Source organism: Vespula vulgaris, chromosome 5 (assembly GCF_905475345.1).
Source record: "Vespula vulgaris chromosome 5, iyVesVulg1.1, whole genome shotgun sequence".
NCBI lineage: Eukaryota > Metazoa > Arthropoda > Insecta > Hymenoptera > Vespidae > Vespula > Vespula vulgaris.
In genome coordinates, this window is record NC_066590.1 from 4,524,359 (window position 1) to 4,549,234 (window position 24,876).

The window sequence follows — 24,876 nt, forward strand, 5'->3', positions numbered from 1 at the left end:
TTTCTCGGAATCTCGAGAGATACAACGAGCAAAGCGATCGCTTTTCCACGCTAAGACAGGCGTCCCCTAGGATACGCTTTCTCCCCTCTCTTCTTTTTCTTCTTCTTCTTCTTCATCATCTTCCTTTACTCCCTCTCCCTCTCCCTCTCTCTCTCTCTCTCTGTCTCTCTCTGTCTTTATCTGTCTTTCTCAGCGGCGCAGATCCCGCAGGATCATTAATCAAATTCCCCCCTAACGTCGCCTCACGTTTATCCCCTCCACGAGTCGAGACTTGGCCGCCATTACTGCGCGGCTGCGTGCACGGCGCACTAATTAAAACCAGGAAATTAATGCTTTATACCTTTGAGCCTGCTCTCTCTCTCTCTCTCTCTCTCTCTCTCTCTCTCTCTCTCTCTCTCTCTCTCTTTTTTTTTCTCTCGATAATACGAGTTCGTTTCGATCGTATGTTTCGTGCATATAATCGGAGTATTGAAATTACGAACGCGATGTGATCTCTTTTTGTTTTTTTCTTTTGATTTTTCTTTTCCCTTCAATTTTTTCGTATTTATGCGTCTTTCTTTTTTTTTAATTTTCGAAAAAAAAGGAAGAGATCACACTTCGGTTTAACTTGAAATTGTTTCGACGATTTAGTTTCGACGTGGGAGCGTTCATAATTTTTCGAACGATACATCAACATCATCATCACGAAATCCTTCGTCAACTTCCGATGGAAATGGATAAGAGATTTCGAAAGAAAGCTTTTCTTTCGGTTCGTCTTTTCTCTTCTCCGATTTTTAAAACGCAAGCAACGAGGAAATGGATGGGCGTAACCCATAGGGGACCCATTAGCGGTCAGTGGTCCATCTCGGTTCACCGCAAAACGTCTAAAGCCACTTGTAACTATGCGAATACTAAGTAATTTATGAATGCTGAATAGGATTTTGTCGGGGGTAAAGCATTCGGCATGGTTGCTTCTCTTTTATTCACAAGGAAGTCATTATTTTAGTACTGTGTATTCGACTATCTTGGAACCCAAACGCCTAGTTCTCTCTCTTTCTTTCTCTCTTTTTCTTTACATTTTCAAACTCTTTCATCAACTAACGAAAGAGATCCGGTGATAATAAAATAGCATTTGTATTAATGATTAAATTTTTTCTAATGATAAAGTTATTCAAATATATATTTTTTATGGCGAATAGTATTATAAGAACTATTTCTAATATCTTACATAGAATACGTAAGATATGAATGTGTATATAAATATATATATATATATATATTTGTATAATATATATTTATGAATATATATATTTATATTTGATGGACGGCCGATAGATCAATGGGATCGATCTAAATTGGATTTATTCTCGTAGAGGAAGAGGAAGATAAAGAAGAAGAAGAAGCGACGACGCGTCGATCGTAAATTAGTCCGGCATGCACCTGCCGTAAAAAGCAGCGAGCTGTCGTCGGTGTCGGTGCAACTTGTCTCTCTCTCTCTTTCTCTCTTTCTCTCTTTCTCTCTCTTTCGTTCTCTCGTTGAGGTAAAGGGTGGCGTGAAAATCGAGGATAATGGCTGGTCAACCTAACGGTAGAAGCACCATTAGGTCTATTTATCGTACACACAGAGTAGTCGGAGGTCCCAACATTGCTGCCATCCTTCGTTGTGGAGAGTTGCACGCTCCTGCATGAAGGATTCAATGCGTGAAAGATGACGTTCGAAGAATACCTAAGGCGGCGTTATGCGATAACGAGATTAAGAATAAATTTGTAAAGGAGATCTCGAACGTCTCGTGACTTTTTACATGGAGGACTTTTTTCGTTGAAGGACTTTCAGGACTTGTCATAATTTATCACATTCTACGAAGCGTATGTTAGCGGAATATTTTTTTTTTTATGTCGTCAATTGTTTATTGCAATGAAGAATGGAGGGAGGAAAAGAATTAAAAAAAAAGGAAGAAGTTTGACAAGAAAACTGGAGCGACAAAATTGATTAAATGTCGTTAGGTTTATCTGCTATCAAGTATGCGACATATATGTATATACGCATATTAATATTAATTTTTCTTGCTCAGGATATGAAGATATAAATATATATGTATATATATCTACTGTTCATAGAGATACTTAGAATCGATAGGATACTTACTACGTATACATCCGAATCGCGTTCGCGCCTCCAACAAAATTGCAGTATACGTTCTATGAGAACGCTTGATGATCGATCCATGACGCTAATGCCACGTGCCGTGCCGATAATTTATAGGTTCGATAGATGCAACTTTTCTTGCGATCAAAGTAGCAAACTCGGTTACGGAGTTATGCAATAAGGAAACGATCCCGCGAAGTTAAGTTTGTAATCGATCGAATAAACAACAACGAGCAACGCGAAAAGAAAAGTTCTTTCGATTGATCGAGTTGTTTAGAAATCGTATCGAGATTCCACGGGAAGTATGAGAGAGACCGGATGTGAGAATAAAAACGTGAACACAAAAATATAAAGAGGGGAAGGAAGAAAGAAAAAAAAAAGAAAAGAAAAGAAAAGGAAAAAAGAAGATTCGAGTTAAAGCCGATTCGTTTCGAGCGAGACGGTCGATCGAATGCAAATCGAAGGAAAACGAGTGCACTCGATTGTACAAAGTAGACAGAGAAAGAGTGAGGAAGAGTGAGAGAGGGAGAAAAAGAGAGAGAGAGAGAGAGAAAGAGACAGATAGATAGAGGGACATTTGCTATAAGAGGAAGCTTAATGCATGGCGCCGTACATCTCGCAAACGTTCCAATCGTCGTCCCTGAAAGGAAGTCAGCGTGAAGGAATAGAAAGGCTGCGCAAAGTCCTCCTATCGTCCCTCATTAAAGCGATTTACTCGCGACACTTTTTGCACCGACAAAGAGAGAAAGATTTTACGAAGGAGATCGTCTCGCGATTAACTCGGAGAAAATGCAACAAAAACGTTTAGCTTAAAGCGCAATGACGATGACTTTCGTCGACTTTCTTCCTCGGGACGTCTCTAAATCGTCGAAGCATTCCTACTCTCGTTCCGCGTTCAATTCCGGAATCGTAATAACGCGTTTGTCGGACATTCCTTTATTTTTCTTTCTATCTTGTAAGGAAAAAAAAAAAAAAAAGAAAAAAGTAACACCTGTGTAAGTACATCGATACTTACATACGTACATACATCGGTTAGAATATTTTGATCATTTATCACAAAAAGTGTTCTACGATGGATACGTTTTACATTTTTTTTCTCTCCTTTTTTGTTTCCATTTGTTTCGTTTTGTTTTTTTTTCTTCTTTTTTTCTCCCCCCTACAAAACTAACCCGTTTGATAAATAATGACGTAATTCACTTCACAAACATAATCTCGTTTTTCTCGTATATACAATCTTTACACGCTCGGTTTATCCATTTCAAGCACGAAACTCGGACTACCAGAATAGCCAAATCGCAAAGTCATTCGAAGTGTCAGTGATAGCGTGAAGCAGAAGCCATGTCCCTCTCTTTCTCTCTCGATCTCTTTCTCTTGCTCTGTTAACACGCTGCACACCGGCGAAAGAAACAATCCCGGCGAATTTTGTTGAAAGATAAGAGCCCAAGATAAAAAGAGAGCGCTTACCGATCGCCATATCGAATCTCGGCGTGTAGTATATGACGACGGGACACAGAACGACACGTCCAATACAATTCGAAGAGGGACGAGCGATGCTAGATAAACACTCGTCGGCCATTACCAGACAACCGCATGTAATTGCTGATCCACAGATACACCTTCTTCTTCCGCGCCTTTTCTTTTCGTGCCGCCCGTTAACGACGCCTTTGTCTCTCTCTCTCTCTCTCCCTCTCTTTCTCTCTGTCTGTCTCTGTCTTTGTCTCTCTTTTCTTTTTTGCACTCCATCGACACCGATGTGAACGTACTCTTATATAAGTATTTTTCTTATGATCAACGATTTATGATATCCCATAATCGAAAATTACATTTTTCCATCGCGATTGTATTCGATCAGGATTGAAAGGTTCCGTATTTTTATTATGAAAATTGCGCGCATCGTTCGAACGAAATTGGTGGATATGTTTTTATGTACGTGTGTGTTAGGCACTATTGATAGGCGAGGTAAAACGCGAAGAACGGAGGGTTGAGTAAGAAAAGGATGGTTGAGGAGAGGGAAAGAGAGAAGGAAGGTAACTGTGGGCGCGGCGGATATCCCGCTGTGTCTTTCCAACATGGCCGACCTCATACGCACACCCACGCCACGGTCTCTCCTCTTTCTTTCTTTCTATCTCTCTTCTTTCTTCTTCTTCTTCTTCTTATTATTATTATCATTCCTTTTTCTGTCTTCCTTTTCTCACCCTAACTCGCTCTTCTACCCTCTCCTTCTCATTTCTTTTCTCGCTCGTCGAATTACACGCTCGCCGAAATAGCTTTGAAAGGTACGCTCTCGTACCTTCAAGGTAGAAACTTATCCGACATCTCGGCGTGAGCCAAGGTGTCGTATAGATAACGATATTAAACGAACATGATCGAATCGTGTTGATAATTTTATACGGACGAACCATTGTTGTCTTTCTCTATTTGTCTACTCGATTTATTCGAGTTCGTACGTAAGAAAACGTTAAGAGACTTTTTAAGCGTTACCGTAACTTCCTGCAATTTCTTTCAAAACCGATCCTTAGGAAGAAATTGTCGCATAAGTTAATTTGTTACGATCTCACGTTAGCATCGAGAGTACTCGTTTCCTTCTCTCGAATCCTTCTCCCATTTCTTCCTCTTCTTCCGTACAATTATCCCCTCGCGGAGAAATCTTCCATGGCGGTAGAGAAAAGAAAGAAACTCGACGAACGCTACGCAACGTCCGACGATGTTAAACAGACCACGATCGAGTTGTTACGCCTGTCCACCGTGAAGGAATCGGCAAATCTAATCGCTTCCTCGTTCAATTATCTATTCAGTACGCCGTTACCCGCTCCTCGCTTGCCTATTCTTTCGGACACGACGACGTTTCTCCGAGGAAATCGTAACGAGCCTTTTGATTTCCTTTCCTTCTTGGACGTCTCTCCTGTCCTCCTTGATGCTTTTTACCTGCTTACAAAAGTTCAACGGTGTTAAGGCAAACACGTTGCTGGCTAAACGCTCATTTCTTTTGAATGTATGGAAAAATTCGAGGAAAGACGAATCGATCTATTAATGCGGAAATATATATACATATATGTATATATATGTAGAGAGAGAGGAAGAGAGAGAGAGAGAGAGAGAGAGAGAGAGAGAAACAGGGGAAATGAAAACGGAGCACAACGTATATTAGATTAGCGAAGAAAATTCGTAGATTGGTTAACGAGGCTGGATAGTTATCCGACGAAATTGGCTCAATTAAAAGTCACGGGGCCAGCTGCCCCGGACGATTGTGCCTCGTCATGTGATTGGTCCCTTCTCTCGAGTCCTTTTCTTCGATCTTCCCTCCCCCTCTTTTTCTTTCTCATTCGCTCGCTTACTCGCTCACTCACTCCACATCTAGATGCATCGATACTCGGCCATCATTAATCATGCACTTTTGTACGTACTCGTCGATGGGACTCCCTGCAAGGGACACATCCGAGAGACGCAACAAAAATGAGCCTCGCAAGGGTATATCGAAGGTGCAGGTATCGAACATCGTTCGTACGTGCGGAACCTATTAATTTATTTAAAACCAAACTGAAAATTAAGATTAAGACGGGAAGAGTAATGTTAAACCGATGAATTTATTTATAGATAAATTTTCTTTTCCTTTCGTTACAGGACATGGATCTGATCGAAGTACTTTGGAAACAGGATGTGGATTTAGGTTTTACATTGGTTGAGCCAACGAGTACCAGTTGTAAGAAAAAAGTCGCTTCTACGTCCGATAAAGAATCCGAGGATGAGATCGAAAAGCTCAAAGCTCTGGAAGCCATCAATGCCACCAATCAAAAGGTAAGTTAACGTCGTTCTTAGTATACGTCCATTCGATTTTCATCCGAAAAAGCTGCCACAAAAGGTGCCGAGATTTCTCCTGTCCATTTTAACAACGTAGGTACCGGGCCGTAATTATCGATTCGTCGATTAAGGACCATTGTTCCGTCGTTCCCGAGCAATGACTTCCCGCTTTCTCGCGCGACGTATTTTCTTTCTCCAATGCCGAGGGGCACACACAAGCTTTTCACACGCTCTCCCAGATAGAAAGAAAGAAAGAAAGAGAGAGAGAGAGAGAGAGAGAAAGAAAGAGAAAGAAAAAAGATCGTTGATGTCCCATCGGCCGTCATCTTTTCCCCTATCTCTAATCGCATACGGACGAGCGAAAGTAAAATTTTTCTTTCGCAAAAGAGAGAACGACGTTGTCTTGTTATTACTCTTCTTCTTTTTCTTCGTCTTCTATACTTGGAAATCGTTGGATAGTGACGTTGAAATTGGAAGGAAGATCGGATCGTTTCGGGGACGATTTCTAAGGGGGAAAAGGAAGTTGAAGATTTGATCTCATTAATACTTGTTCATCGTTGATCTGTTCCGTGAGTATGATTAAAAGAAACAAACGATCCGTGTCGGCAGATCGATATCAACCTGGAAGTAGACATAGTAGACATCAAACAAAGATAACGCCAGTCGAGCTTGAACAACTCTGGAATTTGTTATTCAGGGTGGCTATCTCTTCACGATCTGGAGATCTCGCATTCCATCTAATACAAAAGTTCTTTCGCGGTGTCCCTCTCTATTTCTCTCGATATAATCTTTCTTTCTTTCTTTCTTTCTTTTTTTTTCAATTATTTTCTTATACATGGTCATAAATAGATTTTGAAAAATTCTTAAAGTAACCTAACTATAACAGTTCGATCGATACGAATTTTTATTGTATATCGACGAATGAAAATAAATTTCGATCATGTGACGTATAACTGGATCAATAATCTGTAAACTGGTCAAAGAAAAAAGAGAGAAAAAAAACTAGTCTTAAAGAGAAAGAGAGAGATTAAGTCGGTAGGAGTTTCCAATGGAAACCATGTTCGGCAGACACCGAAAAAGATTAGGCACGAAGTTAGAAACCCACGCGCTGTGTCCGGATAGAGAATCTCCTACGACATTCTCGAATACGTATCGATCGTTGATCTTATCCTCATCGGAAACGGCACGGACGAGTAGGACGATCTTTGTCGTTTTCGTCGTTCAATATTTACCTGTTTCTATCAAACAGAATTTTTCACCCCAATGGAACGTTTTATTCGTTCTATCTCTTTGTTTAAAATAGATAAGTATATTCTCTAAGTATAGAAACGCCATGTTATCTTCCAATGGAAAGGAACGTCCGGTTTAGCGTCTCCTATTCGCCTTCTCGAGATCGTCGTTCAAGGACTCGCGCGTTTCGGTGGATGGACAGGAAGGGCATTTAAGAAGAGTATCCGCGAGCCCATGAAGAGAGAAGACGAGCTAACGTCCGTAGGATAGTCACCGAGGATGACGTTGCATCGACGTTCTGGGCGGGTAGCTCATCAGACTTCTCGACGGTTCTGTCCTTCCTTCTCTCTTACACCATCCTTCTTCTTCTTCTTCTTCGTTCTCTTCACAAGCTTCGTGCACTCGTCGCACCGTCCCTCTTCTTCTTCGTCCTTTTCTTTTTTTCTCCTAAGAGTTTCTGCTATCTCTTATCCTCCTCCTTTCGGCTCTTCCTCCGCGAAGATCGCATTGTTCCAGCGAGTTCTACCTTTGTGAGGACCACGACGCCGCCTTCTCGAAGGTCCAATAATACAGGGAAGGCCCTCTCGATCCCGATCGAAAGCGGACAGATCGATACGAGACGCCGTTCGCGAACAGCTTCGAACAAAGAGGAACCATCTCTCTCTCTCTCTCTCTCTCTCTCTCTCTCTCTCTCTCTCTCTCTCTCTCTCTCTCTCTCTCTCTCTCTCTCTCTGTTTCTTTCACAAGCTTATACTCCTTTCTTCGATTATAGTATAGTTCCGTCGACAGCCATTGTCAATGTCTCCGGATTGTTTTAACACCGAGTAGAAATATATTCGAAAGTAAATTTCAATAAATCGTATTGAATACTAATATTATATTAAAGAAATTTATCAATCAATGTTTTTTTTTTTACTTATCCCTTGTGCGATTACTGTACAACTATAAATAATGATGGCTACGATCGGAGTGGATCTTATCGAGTATGTTTTGACAACGAAATGGCTTTCCCATCGTTAAAACCGCATAAGCCGCGTATCGTAAAATAATCGTTCGCGTTTTCGACGTGACTAGCACGAATTTTTAATTCACGAGCTAGGATCTAAATGATCCGTATTCGTCTCGGCGACAGGCTCCATTAGAGCGGCTCCGTTGCGAAATGGACCTAGTATCGATCTCTTTCTTTCTCTCTCTCTCTCTCTCTCTCTCTCTCTCTCTCTCTTTCTCCCTTCCTCGCTTTCTCTTTCTTTTTCTATCCTCTTCAAACAAAATGAGAAAGAGAGAGAGAGAGAGAGAGATAAAGAGACACGAAGCTCGAATAGCAAGAAAAAGGAAGTTTGATCAAGAGAAAGGGAAGGAGAGGGATCTCGAAAACAACGCTCTACTTCCATCCTCTTTCCACTTCTCCCCAGCCCTTGTCTACTACGGGCAACCCTCCTAAAATGTATTCATAAAACCATCAAAATGGCTAGCGTTCATTTGTTCGCACGATGCATCGACGTGGTATGGCCAAGATGATAGATGTACAGCATCCCTCGACACGAGGCAAGAGGGAGCGCCCTCGATCGCTTCGAGAGCGGCCGATGTGGTGGAAGGGAAAGCCTGGTTGGTCCTGCCAGGATATAAGAGAGAGAAATACGCAAGGCTCCAAGAGATTGGAGCATCCTAGTGGGGGAATTCGGAGGGTCGTATTAATGGTCCTGGAAATTGAAAACGCGTCTGGCAAACCAAAGTGGGTTGGCCTCTTCCTTTCTCTCTCTCTCTCTCTCTCTCTGGTCCCTCTCTCTCTCTCTGCTCCCTTCTCCTTCTACCTCTCCCTCTTTCCATCTCTGTCCTGTTCTTGCTCGATTGTTTTCACTGGCTGAAATATATCCGAGCAAAATGGCGTACGTTTGAAGGGTTTTCCTCTGGATTAATCGGCTCGTATAAATCAACAATATGAAATATCTTATTATGGAATAGATATAGTAGAAGATATAGGATGTTAAGAATTAAATCGTAAAATTCGTAGACTCGACTAGAAAAGGAAGAAATTGTACGTACGATCAATCGACCTTCGACAAAATCGAATCGATTAATTCCAGATCTGTCTTTTGTCGGTTATCTCGTATTAAGGTGTCAATAACAAGGATGATGCGAGTATCACGTTTGGTGTATCGCATGCAAAGGACGGATTGTATCAACGCTTTACGAAACGATGACTCGCTTTGATCATCGAGGTTCTTGTCGTCGTCGTCGTCGTCGGCTTCAATAAATGGGCACAGTTCGATGTCCATGCCGAACATTGATTTCATATTTATTCTGGGAGATCGAGGTGAGTCTGATATACTATAGTACTACAAACGTAGACCTCGGTCCGATTCGACGGCAACGACAGCGACGAAGACGACGAAGACGACGAAGACGACGAAGACGACGATTATTGTGTTGCCTCGGACTCGTAACAGTTTCTTAATTGAGAGCTATGCCGGCGAATACTGGCCTGCGTCGATGACAGGACCTCCTTTGTCGCGTCGATCGAGAGAGATGCAAGGTATCTCTGAAAAAGATGATGCTGCGAGTTCGAAGCGATGACCGTGAAAAGTCATCGCGAGTTATCGAAGCATTGCCTTCTTCTCTTTTTGTCGTCGTCTGCTTGGAAAAAATGATCGACCATGAGGAAAACATCTTTTATTAATAGGTCAGATAGAAATCTTCGATCTCCTATTATTACTTTTTTTCGTTTTCTTTTTTTCCTTTCTTAATTCTTTTTTTTTCTTTTTTTCATTTATTTATTCGTTCGTTCGTAGACACGAACGTTTTGTATATAAATGAAAGAAATATCTTGGCTCAGCTTTCAAGGATGAATTCCGAACGTCCGATTGGCTTCGTGAAAAGTCGAGAAAGGTGGGAAGGAGGAAAGGGGAAGCACGTTCGAGGATCGAACTTTGTATTCATAACACTGAGGCCGAAATAACGCGGCACTCAACGGACGATACATCACGCGGAGTGAAAAAGAGACGAAAAACGAGAAGGCAGGCTGGAAAAAAAAGAGGAGAAAGAGATAGAACGCGGAGGGTAGGGGGATAGAGAGGGGAGGAAGAGAAAGAAGGGTGGAGAAAGAGAGAAATAGAAGAGAAAGAGAGAACGCGCGTGGTTGGATGGCCACTATCAGAGGCTCTCTATGATTAATGATCGGAGTATAATGCTGTTTTCATTAAACTCATTTCACTGCAGCTCGTATATAGCGCCGCCATGATCGACCTTTGGTTCGGGGGCATACGCGCGCCCTTAGCTCCTTTCTCGACCGTTGCCTCTGCACGCTTGGGACTTGATTATGACGTCTATATGAAAATCGGCCTTGAGTCTTCCCTCTCCTTCTATCTCTCCTTCTATCTCTTCTTCTATCTCTCCTTTTTCAACCTTTCTCAGATACGTTCTTCTAATTTTCGTTATTGTGCGTTTCGTTGTGACTATCTCTCATCGGTCATAGATAAACGATAACGCAAATTTTCCCGATATATTCTCTCTTCGATAATAATGCAAATAAAATTTCCCCGTTCTCGTAAATATTCAATCGTTCGTTCACCTTGATGCCCGATAGACAGAAAAACATAGATTAATTATTCTCTAGCTAATCGTTTATATCGGCTCTCTTCCTTCATCCTCATTTTCCAGATAATTTAACGAGTTCGTGCAGTATGTAGGTAGAGAGAAAGAGAGAGAGAGAGAGAGAGAGAGAGAGAGAGAGAGAGAGAGTTAATAAGGATACACCTAGATACACCATGCGCCATGTCCGAGCTTAATGCGATAATCCTCATTTTTTATCTCCTTAATTTTTAACGCTAGGAATTATTACTTTATCCCGGGACCATGCGTTTTTTCACAAGAAGAAACATTATTTATAGGAGGACGCCGAAGAGGCTGAGGTAAAGCAACAGCAGGAGGACAATCCTTGGGCAGGACGTGATTACACCGTGGATCTCGAAACTGGTGAGTTTAACGTTCGATGTTTTCTCTTTTCTATTTCTTTGATTTGATTTTTTTGATTAAATCTTTTTTTTTTGTTTTCTTTTTTTTTTCAATACATTTTTCACGAAATTCATTTAAAAATTATTCACCCCCTTAGAATGAATCGCTTCTCTTCGACGATGATTGATAACGCAAAACAACATATATATGTAGGTATATACCTACTTTCCGTTGGCAATTTTTCGACGTAGCGAAAAAAATTATATTTCGACTTAACGATTTATCTTTCTCTCGAGAGTTCCCAATTAAAGAAGTCGATCAAACGTGCTGGAACGCGGTGCACGCTCCCATTGGATTTCTTTGTGCATCGAGCGAACAGCTGAATACAAGCTGGTCCTTCGTGGCTGCTTATTCTCGGACCGTGTCGAATTAACGCGGCAATTTGTAAGAACCAATTTTAGCATCGACCAAGCACCTGGCGGCACCTTTCGCGCTTATAATTACCATAAACGCGACCGAATGCAGCCGAATGCATTCTCGCGTACGTCGAAAAACTTTCGATCGACTATGACGATCACGAGAGAAACTTTGACGTTTGATAAAAGCGCGGAACGTGTCAATCAATTCGACGAACATTTTTTCACGAAAGAAATAATACGTATTTTCTCGCTATTAACTTCAGTTAATATCGACAGAACACGTCTATTCCGTTTTTATATATTCTTTCCTTTTCTTTCCTTATTTTTTCCCTTATCTTTATCACGTTCTATGTCGTAATATACGTCGTAATATACGTCGATATACGTATTCAAAAGTTTGAAAGAGTTTAAAAATATTAGATAGATAATATTTTGGTTTATTACAAATTTCATTCAAGAGAAGTATAAAATTGAACGTTCGTCGTGTAAATAGTTTTAATATTATTCGATGCAATGTTCAATGAGAAATTAGATTTCATCGGGATTATTTAAAGAATTACGGTTTCTCAGAGTCACCTACACTTCTCGGATTACCTGCCTTTGCAATCACGAAGAGTGCAGTGTACGAAGGTAAGAAGATCGAGAAAAATATATAGGATGACACGTGTGTATGTACTGTACGTCCGAGAGTGAGAAATCCGAGTGGACGCTGTCGCGACTCGGACACGTAACACATAAAAAGAAAGAAAGACAGAAAGAAAGAAAGAAAGAAAGAAAGAAAGAAAGAAAGAAAGACAAGAGAAGGATGATGTGTGTGCGAGTACTCGGATCGAAGGGACTGCACTTTATTCAGGTAGGATAACGACGGGCTTTGCCAGGCAGGTACCAGTTCCGGAGGAGTCCAAGAGGTCGGGGAGTGGCATCAGGAACGCCCTCGCTACCTTTCTCCCTCCTCCTCCTTCTCCTCTTCTTCTTCTTCTTCTTCTCTCTTCTCTCTTCTCTCTTCGTTCGAGTCTCGACCTGGCCAGCCCTTCTTTAACTCCCTTCTCCTTCTCCTCCTTTTCCTCTGCATTTAATTACTTTGCGTTGGAGCGAGCGTGCTCGTCTCACCGTGAACCCACTCTTCGGCCTTTGAGACCGAGCGTCGAGGCAATTTACGAGGGTCCTCTTCGACTCTCTCTCTCTCTCTCTACCTTTCTCTATGTTTTTTCTTCTTTTTCTTTTCCTATCTCCCTCATATTCCATCAGAGATTTTTATGGATTATTTTGTCTTTCTCGTAATGTAAAAATTTATGAATGTTAAAACTTGCGAAATTATCGCGAAGATCAGATTATTCTTCTTCCTTCCTTTCTTTCTTTCTTTTTTTTTTATCATCAATTCTTTTTCTTTTCTCTCTCTCTCTCTCTCTCTCTCTCTCTCTCTCTCTCTCTCTCTATTGTTTTCTTTCTTTCTTTTATAAAGGTTAATAACGCACGAAAATTCCAATACAATGGCAAAGTTAGGCCAACAGCGACTAATAATTTTCAAATCTCGCACATGAGCTCCGTTTTATCGACTATAATTGCACAATTAACGTCGTCGGGTTCTTTCTCGTCGATTATACCTACCGTAGAAAAGCGTATCCGTGTAATCGCGTTAACGTTTACAGAAATTAAGTGCAAAAGCCTACTGGTATGTATGTAATCGTAGCAATCAGTTCAATTTTTTTTTAATAATAATAATGACAACGATACAACGACGACTACCAACGACGAAAGAACTCCTGGACGGTATGCAACGAGTTCGATGAAGCTGCTCCGCGTTTCGATTCGAGCAATATAATAAGTTCTTTCTATTGGTCGGACAGAGGCAAAGGATCGAAGGAGATCGAAAGAAAGAGAGGGAGAAAGAGAAGGATCGAGAGAGCAACGAAGCTCATTACGCGGCTATCTCGTCGTCGATCGACTCGAGCCTATTCGACGTATGGCGCGTGTGATTAATGAGCCGCGCGACTGATATACACAAAAGCCACTCGATTTCTTTGCCCGTCCCTGTTCTACCCAGATTTATCGAGAGAAAATGGAGATCTAAAAAGTCGCCGGCAAAATGGCGGGACTCTCGAAGGAAATGGCTTTACGGACGCACGCGCGGGTTGCTGCTTGCGGGTTAAACTTCTTGTTAAACCACCCTGAAATCTTCTTTTTACATTTTTTCTTCAAGATTTTTTCCCCGTTGAACTACTGTCGGTAAAGAGGGAGAAGGAAAGTATGCTGACCATTAGAAATTTTCAATAAAGATTAGATCGGTCTTGTGCTGATCATGGTCGAATAGAATCGTTAAGACTTTGTTGCGGAGAATATATCAAAGTTGGTGACGTACATAAATTTATTCGTAACACGTAGACGATTGATAAAAGAGAGGGACGAGTAATATGTTTTTTTTCTTTCTCTCTCTTTTTCTTTCTTGACAGTAATAATTTCTCGCGGTTACAACAAACGAATAAACTAACTTCTCGTGCCGATCGCGATCTGCAGGCGAGACGAAAGCAGGAAAGAAAATGAAAGAGAGAGAGATATATATATATATATATACACACACACACACGCATATAGATAAAGAGAGAACATATTTCATTCAAGGAGAAAAGAGATGAAACGTGCAAGAAAAGGTACGAAGGATTATCATCGTGCTAGGTGCTTGTACCAATTTGACGAAGCATGATGGATTACACGCGGCCCAGTTGTAAAAAGTTTATATACGTGGAATAAATTATCATAGCATTGTCTCGAGGGGCGCGAACGTCTCTGGGTGCGCCGTATTTCACGATTAAATAACATCGTAGCGATCTTCGTGATCGCCGGAAGCTTTCGAGTTGATTCATCGAACAAAAATATAAGATTTCGAATCGAAACGAGAAGGTGAAACAACGCGTCTGATTCGTTTCGATTTATCGTTATATGGTATACGTTATCACAGTCATGTAAAATCGAAATTCATTGTCGGCAAGCTCGTTATTATCGAAGATAGTAAATCGATCGCGACCGGTCGACGCGCGGAAATCGTGTAATGGGCGTTCGATTCGCTCGACTCCGCCTTCGGCTTGGCTCGTTCACCGACGTTATCTCATAAGTACTTTGAACGTGAAGTCTCGGCGAAAGGTTTCAAATGTCTCGAAGAAAGAACATAGCGTGTCTCCTTGTCGAAATAGATTTTCTCTTTGAGATGGGAGAATTTTGAAAGGAGGAAGAGAATTTGAACGAAAAGAAAAGAAAACAAGAAAAGAAAGAAAGAAAGAAAGAAAGGGAGGAAGAAATAAATGGTCATTACCGTTCGATACGGGTACTCGAATATTAGGAGATATCTAAGTACTTATTCGTGAAGTAGAAATGGGGAGAGGGTTTGTGATAGTGACGCATGCGTGAACTGTATAAAACGAGACATCTGCCACGTGCGCGGGCGTTGCAGGCGGCGCGTATGCGTGTCCATGCGTTGAACGAAATCTCTCGAGGGGGAAGATCGTGTGGAAAGCATGGCCGCATCCGCCATGCGTACGCGCAGACGCTTCGATCAACTTTTTCTATCAGTCTTCCTTTTTTCCCCTTTCTTTCTTTCTCTTTCTTCTTCTCTTTTCTCTTTCTCCCTCTCTCTCTCTCTCTCTATCTCCCTGTATTTCTCACTCCCTTTCACTCTCTTTTCGTTTCCACTCGAAAATTAATCGTTTAAAGGATCGAAGTTCTTTGCTCGATCCTTCTTCACAGCCATCTTTTTATACGAACGAAATCGTCAAAGTTCAGATGCATTGGTTTTTGAAAAAAAAAAAGAGAAATAAGAAAAAGGGAGAGAATTAGCGAAGCATACAAATTTCGGGAATCGATATATAAAAATTGCAATGGCGAAGCGTACAACCGAACGTTGAACTTTTTCTTGGTGGGTCCTATTAATTTCCGCTTCAATTCGTTACGTGGGCCCTCTCGAGGAAGGAAAAAATAATATCCAACTGCGGCAATGCGTGGCAACGGCCGTGACTAATTCCGTTCGAAGTGCTTTCGGAATTGGAAACGGAGCCGACCGCGAAAAACTGAAATTCATTCTACTGACGTAACACACCAAATTCCATATGCTATACTTTCCCAACCGAGTAGAACCGTTTATTTCAAATATTTCTTATCGACGATGGTTCGTCAAAGATTTTTCCGAAAGTGTAATAGTAGACCTATCATTAGATTCTTGCTCGTTAGACACGTCAAAGGGTGGTGGTCCAGTATTTTCTGATTTCGTGATGACCGGTCAAACGAGAGTGATGAACTTTTCTCTTTGGTTCGTTGTTAGGGAGAAAATAAGAGAAAGAGAGAGAGAGAGAGAGAGAGAGAGAAAAGAGAGAGAAGAGAAGAGAGAGAAAGCTGGAATCAATATTTGGAGCCGTGCGTGTTCCGCCATGTTAGTACGACTATGCCAAGCAGAAATCCCCATGGGGGTTGCGCGAGTTGCCGGGGTCGGGGGCAGCTGCCTGGCGTGGTACGGCGTGGCATGGCGAGGTATGGCGTGCCGTGTACGGCCTCACAGGGATACTTGGGGCCATGACTTGCCACATCCACCACCCTCTGTATAACACGAGCACGCACCATTACTCATATCGTGGCTCGTTGCACGCCACGGATTCGTCCTGAATCCAGGAGGGCACTCTTCCGAGCCGCTTCTACGATGAAAATAGACGGATACGGGTGCCGGTCATTCGGCTCTTTCTCTCTTCTCTCTTTTTCTTTCTTTGTTTCTTTCTCTCTCTTTCTCTTTTCGCGAATTATAACAACTCAAACGTTATGTAAAAAGAAATTCTTTTTTCAATTTAGACTTTCAATTTTCGATAAGCAGTAATAAGCATACGCGACGTTTTACTATCTTTTCCTGACTCATCGTTAAGGATTACAATACGCTTGTACGGTCTCTGTTAATTTTCGATAAGAAAGTATCGAGTCGATATTTGTATGCGTAGGTAAGTCTCCAAGGATATATTTTCGTTTCCTTTTTTTTTCTTTTTTACTTTTTCTTTTTTTTATTTCTTTCCTTTTTTCTTTCTTCCTTTTTTCATCTTATTTTTTTTTTCTTTTTTTTTTCGTGTTCCGCTGACACTTAGCGGAATTCGTGCAACGTCGTTTGAAAAGAAAAATTCCTTTCCGAGAAGCAGTAAGAAATTTCGATCGAGATTAGGAATACGATGGCGCGACGCGTAGCTAGTCGCGAACATAATTAATCACAAGAAGCAATAACTCATAGGCAGAAGGAACGTTTCGACCGATCGATCTGAATTCCATCGGCGATGGTAACGTTAAATTAATCATCTTTCGAGACTGGACGACCAAGAGTCACGGTCTACTAATACGTCACACGGGAATAATTTAATTAGGCAAAAGCAACGGTGGCTGAACGAGAAGATACGAGGTGACTTTAAAAGGCCGTTCTTGGATCGACAAAAGAGTCTGAATTCTCTGACTCTGAATGGAGATCAGAAGAGACGAGATCTTCTTCTTCTACTTCTCCTTGGTATTTCTCTATCGTCGGATTAGAACATTACCATAAAACTCGTATTAGGGTTGAAGGTATAACGATGACAAGGTGGACGATGACAGTTGCCAAGTAACGATGAAAAGTTAAATCAGTGGCACGTCCTTCTCCGCCTTTTGCCTTTTTAACTTTTTGAATTTCTTGCCACAAAGAAAGCCTCTGACGAACGACGAGGGTTGTTACCTGACCGTTCGAGACTCCTACGATTTCCTCAAACTTTTTGTAAATCATCATTGCCATCGTCATCCGCGAAAAGAGGATCCTCTCCTTTCTTCTTTCAAACTTTAATGCAATTCGATCGAGTATTGAAAAATAAATCAACGTAGATACATAGATACAACGTGCGTACATATTCGATCGTTCGTATGAAAACACGAATTCGAGTACTCGAGAAGAATGTAAAGCCAAACATTAAATAAACAACGGACGAAGTTAAGGACACTAAGGTAGGCTCCTTCGCCAGAGATCGTGTTGATTTAGGATAGATATGTATCAGAACGCGTTCGTTGAGGTCAGCCTGTCACCTCAAGTACCATTAGCCCTTTCTAGACACCCTCTCCAGACAACCTCCAACCTATCATTATTGCATCGAATCGTTCTTTTTCCCAACCTTCTCCTTCCACGAAACACCTTCCTGAGAAACTCTATTTCTCTCTCTCTCTCTTTCTCTCTTTCTCGTTCGAGTACCTCGAACTTTGCGGACTTTGTTTTTCGTTACAAAGCAAATTCCTTTCCCGTCGATTAATATTTAACAATATATAAGAGTTGGTCGTTTTTGCATTCGAAAATATATGAGAAGAGAATCGCGGACGGCGAAACTTTGTGTGAAATCTGCCGATCAGCACTCGGTGAACATCCTTTTAGAGAGTTGGCTTCGACAAGGAGAGAAAACTGTAACGCGTGCCGTTGTTTCGCATGACGATTCCTTTTCTGCATTCTCGCGTTGCACCTTTGCGATGACTTCGTTCCACGTAAATTTATCAAATAAGACCGATGCGGTGCTACCGATTAACCGATTTCAAATCTGATCTGTCATGAAAGGGTTCGCATCGTTCCTTTCTCTCGTCTCTCTCTCTCTCTCTCTTATTCTCTCTTTCTCATTCCCTTTCGTCGAATCCATGCATCATGACAACTTGCAACACCTACTTCCGAGGTCGTGATCCAATGTTCCGACCCCGAATATGGGTCAGAAAAAATGTAGGTTAAAATTTCATATCAGATGTGACACAGTAGTTAATTCCTTCGTTGTTCAGTCCGACAAGATATTTTCTTAGCCTTCGACTTTCTTCTTAGACTCGGTGAGAAAGCAAATTGGTTCGTCATTTATTTCGCACATGGAATGTTTCTAGATCGAACTTTTTTTTCTCACTGCAGGGTCAGCGTTGAATTATCTAATAAGGATCTCAAAGTCGGAGTCGAAAGAGTCACACAGCAACTAACTTCACGCGCTCCCGTCGCTATTTTTGCCGAGCTTTCGAGCAAGATCAAGATCGTAGGATCTTGCGAGGAACGCGTCGTAAGGAGCAGCAGCAGCCCGCTCTGTACGTCGTTTCATACGTTGAGATCGTATCACGAGTAGGAAGAAACTTAAGGAGAAGTTCCTTTAGTTGTGGTTAGCAGCTAGTCGTAACCTCGTACTTGCCTTACGACCTCGCCCTTCTTACGCGTTTCACATCGTATAAATTCAGAGCTTTATTGGATAACACCTAGCCGGTTAAGGTGGCACGATAAAACGTATTTTACGAAGAGCTAGCTAACTTGTTTCCAAGTTTAAGAACGTTGCTGAGAGTCTACGACGAACTTAGATGGTTTTTTACCTACGAAAGTGTTTGCGGAACGAGCTGATCTTACGGCGATTTGGTTGGATATCCAGACCGGGAGAGACTAACGGGAAGTTCTACCTTGCTTCGAGCTTTTCGGTAGTCGAAATGTAAAAAATGCACCTTCTAAGCATGACTTGACTACCGGTGCTTCCTCTCTTCGTCATGGACGCGTGGCCATCGAAAAGTGCAACCTAAACACGAAGAGCGAAGCGTCATACTATGAGGCGGCAACAATGCTCATTGACGGCGTCCACGAGATCGTGAATGACTCGTAACAACGTACGAGGTGTGAGCTGGTTTTCTGACCCCGTTTTTATTAGAGTTCGCCGATACCTTCTCGAACACTTCCCTCCTCTCACCGATTGAGACTTACCTTCGTTTCCTTTTAACTACAAAACGCGATAAAGTTTATTAGAATTCGCGCTTACCCGGCGACGCGATTATTTCAATCGAATTCATCATACGTTTTTCACGGTCAACGAAGCGTACAACTCGGACGATGCGTATTAACAAATCCTCTTAGACCGCTAGAAAGCTGCTGCGACATCGGCTACGGCCGTTGCCCGTACGATGACCGACGTTTTTCAGCGTCTATTAATGCTTTTAATTGTGTTACCACGTAGCTTCGAGACTCTCGATACTTATTCGATAGTTCGATTCTTATTCGAGCGTCTTTCTTAATCGGAAAATATATACGATCTCTCTCGCGGAGTCGTGCTGCTCTTGTCGATGATAAATGATCGTCTATTGACCTTCGAAAAAAAGATGATTTTAATTGTAGATATTAGTAATCACTAAAGATAGGATCTCGGTTATTATATAGCAATAATAGGCGTATCGTCGTTACGCGCAAACTTAGAAATTTATCTCCGATTGATATTACATTCTCAATTTTCGTTTACATACGTCAATCGTGTATTTTCCAACGAACGGCGACGTTTTCCTCCTCGTTACACCTACGCACGGACACGCGTAGCTTTCGCTTCATTAAATCTCATCCACGAAGGCGAAACGCGGGGGAAGAGCGTTCCCAAGAAAGCCTCTGCTTTAACGAACAATCTAATCATCCCGATCGTCCGTCCTCGGGAAAAACGGCATTTTTTTTTTTTTTACGTCCCAAGTAACTACAAGGGACAAAGACGAGAAAATAGATTCGTCGTTTCCGACGGTCGACGAAAATCCCGTTGGTTATTCAAAGTCGCATAAGTCCTCTGGGAAGGAAATGAAGAGGAGAAAAATAGAGAAAGAAGGGTATAGAGTCCGAAAAAAAGGAGACAGGGGAGGAAGAAAAAGGAGAAGAAAAAAAAGTTGAAAAAGAAAGAGGAGGAGGAGGAGGAGGAGGAGAAGAAGAGAAGAAGAAGAAGAAGAAGAAGAAGTCAAAGAGCACGATCGTATCGGATGGCGGCGTAGCGAGACGGGGCACAATGCTGGAAAAGCACAAGTTCATGCAGCTACTATTATTTATCGCGTACACGGGGTGTCCCAGACGGCGCTCTGTTCTTCCACGACGGTTCCAGAAGATCGAGCACGCATTGTTACGTTACACTTTTGTCGGTGCTCGTGTTTCGCTCATGGCAATGCGAGCGAGTGTTAGGGGATACAGTGATTTGCACTTATTACTAAATAAATCAGTGTTTTCAATACGGTACGCACTATTCAACGGCTTTGGAAATCGCTTCTTCTATACGTATTATTCGTCTCGACATAATTAAGCTCGGTGAGATAGATACAGAGGGATAATGGCACGGTCGAAGAACAGAGAGTTTGATACTCAACGATTGCTCAACAAATTTTCAGTTCGATACTCTTGGTTATTGCGTTTCGTGACAACTCCGCAAGCGCGTTGGTTAACATCGATTAAACGCCGAGTACAGGTATAGTCTCGATCCTGTATCTGACAATGATAAAGCAAGGATATATGGCTGAGCAGTGCTTATTAATTCCTTTCTTCAGTTCGACGTTTAAGTACGAACGATGTTACCAATAAAATTAGTCCTCGTCGTTCGCTTTACCTCGCCAATTAATCCGATCCACGATTCCCAAAAAGGTATCGGAGTACGAGCGACGACGTAAGAATAAAGGGTATCAACGATAGCAAGCATTTGACAGGATTTAGATCCTATCTAAACGGCAGTGGTTTACAACCTTTATCTTCCGCCAGAGTCTTGCCCGGCTGACTCTAAGAATCGCTAGTCACTGTGGACATCGAGTAGTCGTGTTTATACAAACGTATGAAAAACAATATCTCAGAGGTGATCGAACGAAGTTAGTAGCTTGATTATGAGAGAGCAGTAATTCATTCATTCATAAAATTTCACTGGAACACTTGACCCGCTCGACGGTACGCCGACTGTTTGTCGTAAGTACCATTGAACGATCGAGAGACGTTGAACAGTTAAATTGCATCAATTTTGAAAAGTGCACGTTCTCCAACTCGATTTCTCGACGTTCGAGTTTCGTCAGGAATGAAGTTCAATTTGTAAAGTAGCCATTTCGAGCGATGTACGTACGCCTCTCTAGAGGCAATCTCTAGGTAGTCCGAGGAATGAAAAAGATCCGCGTTGGAAAAGTAGGAATGCTCGAAGATCCTAGTTTGGAGAGAGGGTTGCCGAGGAAAGATGACTCGGGGCAATGGCGAGGCAAGATGCACCCCTGACCGAGGCCGTGGCGCCGCACGATGCCTTGGACGAGGAGAGATCGAGCCCGAGCCTCGGTATACGCTCCCTACTCGCAGTGGGGAGCCGGAGAATGGCATTATGGGTAGAGACCTTCTCTCCTCCTCTTCTCGCCCTCTCTTGCTATCTCTCCTTCCCTTCCTCCCTCTCCCCCTCCCATTCTGCTGCTGCCCCGCGGCGGCACGGCATTGTCTGGCAGCCATATTGGAATAACAGCCAACCCCGTCGTGATTGGTCCGTTTTTTTTCACGGCAGAGCCCATGCCTCGGCACGATACTCTCGAGCGGACCTGTGGTTAGGCAATGCCTCGGTACGCGATAGTCTATCAGTCGACTCCATGCTGTGCCTGCATCGAAATCCTCATATTCGAACGGCTACGATTCGTCGTTATGACTTCCAACAACAGATTCGAGATTCGATGCTTCGCGAAGGCAAACGATTCGTGATAAACCGTGTCCCTTGCAAATCCTCTTATCATCGTTCGTTTTATTACGAGATATCGTTACGGTTCGTTCATGTTTCTCGTGGGAGAAGAAAGAAGGAAAGGATTTTTTCGATATGACGTCTTTGCCTGGGACAAGTTGATGGGTCGATCGAAGGAAAATCACGAAGGACTCGAGAATATCGTTTAAAATCGTTCAAGATGCATCAAAACGTTTCCATGTGTAATCGTTCGATGGTAGAACTGTTAAAAATTGTGAGGATTGGTCTGGAGATCGAAGGACTCGATTAGTTCGATTACATGAATCCTATTGATTCTTCAAAGTGACGTTACGGTGTCTACGAGAGACTTCTTGTTAAACGGAGTTTGTGTTTTGTGATTAAAAAATAAAAGTTTGTGAAGTCTGTGTTGGGATTATTTATCCGTGTTTCTGGATTAAATTCTTCAAGGTACAGAGACAAACTAAAGATGTAAGATTAAACGTTCATAGCAATGTCATCCTCGAGAGACAGAGAGACCAAGTGCAGTTTGTTAGAAGCGCGTTTTACGGTCGGTCAAATGACGATTTATCACGATCACCGATTGCACGATGAATGTCATTGAGAGCTCATCGTTCCTCGATTCGCATTATTATCTTTTACGATACTATTAACCCTTTTAGCGTCGCATATACGTTCGAGTAGAAACAGTCATTGATACTTTTTGAACTTCATATTGACGCAGACAACAAATTTCTTCGTTTGTTATTATTTCTAATAAAACTTTAGAGCGTTAATTAATGATTACGTCAAAGGAACAATGAATGTAGTCGTATATCTTCTTTTCTGCAATCAGGTGACACAAAGTCCTAACTAAGCAAGATGTCAGAGGATCAATTTCGTTCGTTGTTATAGTCCTTCTCTTGTCGTCGATCCTTTGTTGAATAAGAGAGAGAGAAAGAGAGACACAGAGAGAAAGAGAGAGAAAAGATTAGGAGCAAGGTGTGAATAAGACAGAACACGATATATCTGTCAAGTATAGAGTAGGACAATCGTGCTAACGCATTCTAACGCTAGGATCGGAGTCGCGTTTATATACGTCGCGTTCAAGTAAATAGGGAGTCAAAGGTATTAGTTCGAATACCTTTTTCCTCGGGGCATGGGATGAAAGGACGACTGGCCCAAAAATTTTGTCGAGTAATGCGGGAATTATTATCCTGGATATAAGGGTAGAAACGAGAGGGAGAAAGAGAGAAAGAGAGTGAGAGGGTACTAGCTGAAGGAAACGGTCGTTAGGTGTGCGCGCGAAATATGAGAAATGATCTGTCGACGTTACCGTGGCCGTGGAAAAGGACGGGCTCCCGCGAGTTCAAAGAAGCCGTGGAATTTAGAAAAGACTGTACAACGATGCCATTAGATGCGCCGCGAGATCTATTATCATTCTTCTCCCTCTCTACTCTCCTGTCTCTCTCTCTTCCTTTCTTTCTCTTCCATTTCTTTTTTTCGAACTAAAACCTTTCGACCGGTTTTTTTGTTACCTTTAGTATCGCACGATCGAGCGAGTTCAAATTCTGATCGAATTTGCATGTTTCAGAAACGTGTTCCAGTGAACGGAGCTTCGTTTTAATTCGTTACATTCATCGTCGATCTAACGAAAGATTTATGTGCAAAACCGATGAATTCTTTCGATCGTGTTTCCGTTCGAAATTATCTTTTAATCCTTAGAAAAACAAAATGTTAGATAAAGTGTTATTACAGTTAATCGTTGTCTCTTCGTCCTTTTCTTCTTTTCTTTTCTTTTCTTTTCTTTTCTTTTTTTCTTCTCTTTTTTTTTTGTTGTCTCTCGCCACTCGCACACCCGCACGAATCCTTCCTTTTCATGTCAAACGTCGCTGACGTTTCGAAGATCGGTTCGGAGTCAGTGCTTTTTCAAAAGAACTTCTCCGAAAGCTTCGAGAGGCTTTCCGTCGAAGAAAAGGTGATGGTACAACCTGGTTCCCTCAAATTACAAGCGGCCATTATCGTGCGGTCGACCTTGCATTTGGAGCAGACAATAGCTGGCACCACTCGTTAATGTAATAGGCATTCAAAAGGTGCGATCTTCCTTCTCGAGTCACACCGCACTCACGAAAATCCTTCCCTTCTTCTCCTTCTTCTCCTTCTTCCTCTTCCTCTGCTTCTTCTTCTTCGATCCCTTCTTTCTCAGTGAGACGAGGCCGACCTGTCCGACAGCTCGGTCAGGCAGCTCCCGAAGAATTATTATTTTATGAGATTATTATCTCTAATAACATCGACCGACGGTCGATGGGGAAAGAAAAAAAAAGAAAAAGAAAAGAAAAAAGAAAGAGAAGAAAAAGAAATGGGACGCAAGAATTTCAAGGCTCGTCAGAAAACGTTCTTGTTCTTAGAAAAAATAAACTTTTGAAACGTTTAACCTTATGTTTTATTTTATTAAGAGAAAATATATGTCCGAGAGATTTTTGATACGCGATACTATTTGATAATTTTCACGTTTGATATATATATATATAATATTTTATTATACATTATCGCTCTACGATCACGAGGAAAGAACGCGGAAACGATGGATAAATTCGTTTTCGAACGAACGACATTCCAGGTCATCTTTCGGAGTGTGCGTGAGGGACGAAGTGGGAAGAGATGGGGACTCGCGATTGGCCGTGGGGCGGGAACATTTCGGGGGTTGTTCGAGGCAGCAGGTGGATCTTCAACAACACCCCTTTTGTCCCTCAATTAGTTACGTTTTTTCCACGGCCTCCACCTAACCCTCCCCCAAAAATTTTACCTGTCCGTCGCTCGCAGTCAGTTTTCGAGTGCCTCGCTTCGAAACGGAACGTTTCGTTCGAGTTGAGTCCACTTTTTTTTATTTCGTCGA

At 42.0% G+C, this 24,876-nt stretch overlaps 1 protein-coding gene across 10 annotated transcripts in view; it reads left to right on the forward strand.

Annotated features, from left to right (window-relative positions):
- Positions 1 to 24,876, forward strand: part of LOC127064306 (segmentation protein cap'n'collar) — an 83,854-nt gene that overhangs the window by 22,012 nt on the left and 36,966 nt on the right. For 9 of the 10 annotated variants that reach the window (XM_050995211.1, XM_050995207.1, XM_050995206.1 and 6 more), the window contains 2 exons: positions 5,747 to 5,920; positions 11,041 to 11,125. In XM_050995211.1, coding sequence (XP_050851168.1) covers positions 5,747 to 5,920; positions 11,041 to 11,125 — 259 coding nt within the window. Of the gene's footprint in view, positions 1 to 5,509; positions 5,611 to 5,746; positions 5,921 to 11,040; positions 11,126 to 24,876 lie in introns of those variants that run through there. The other variant, XM_050995212.1, reaches the window with a different exon arrangement.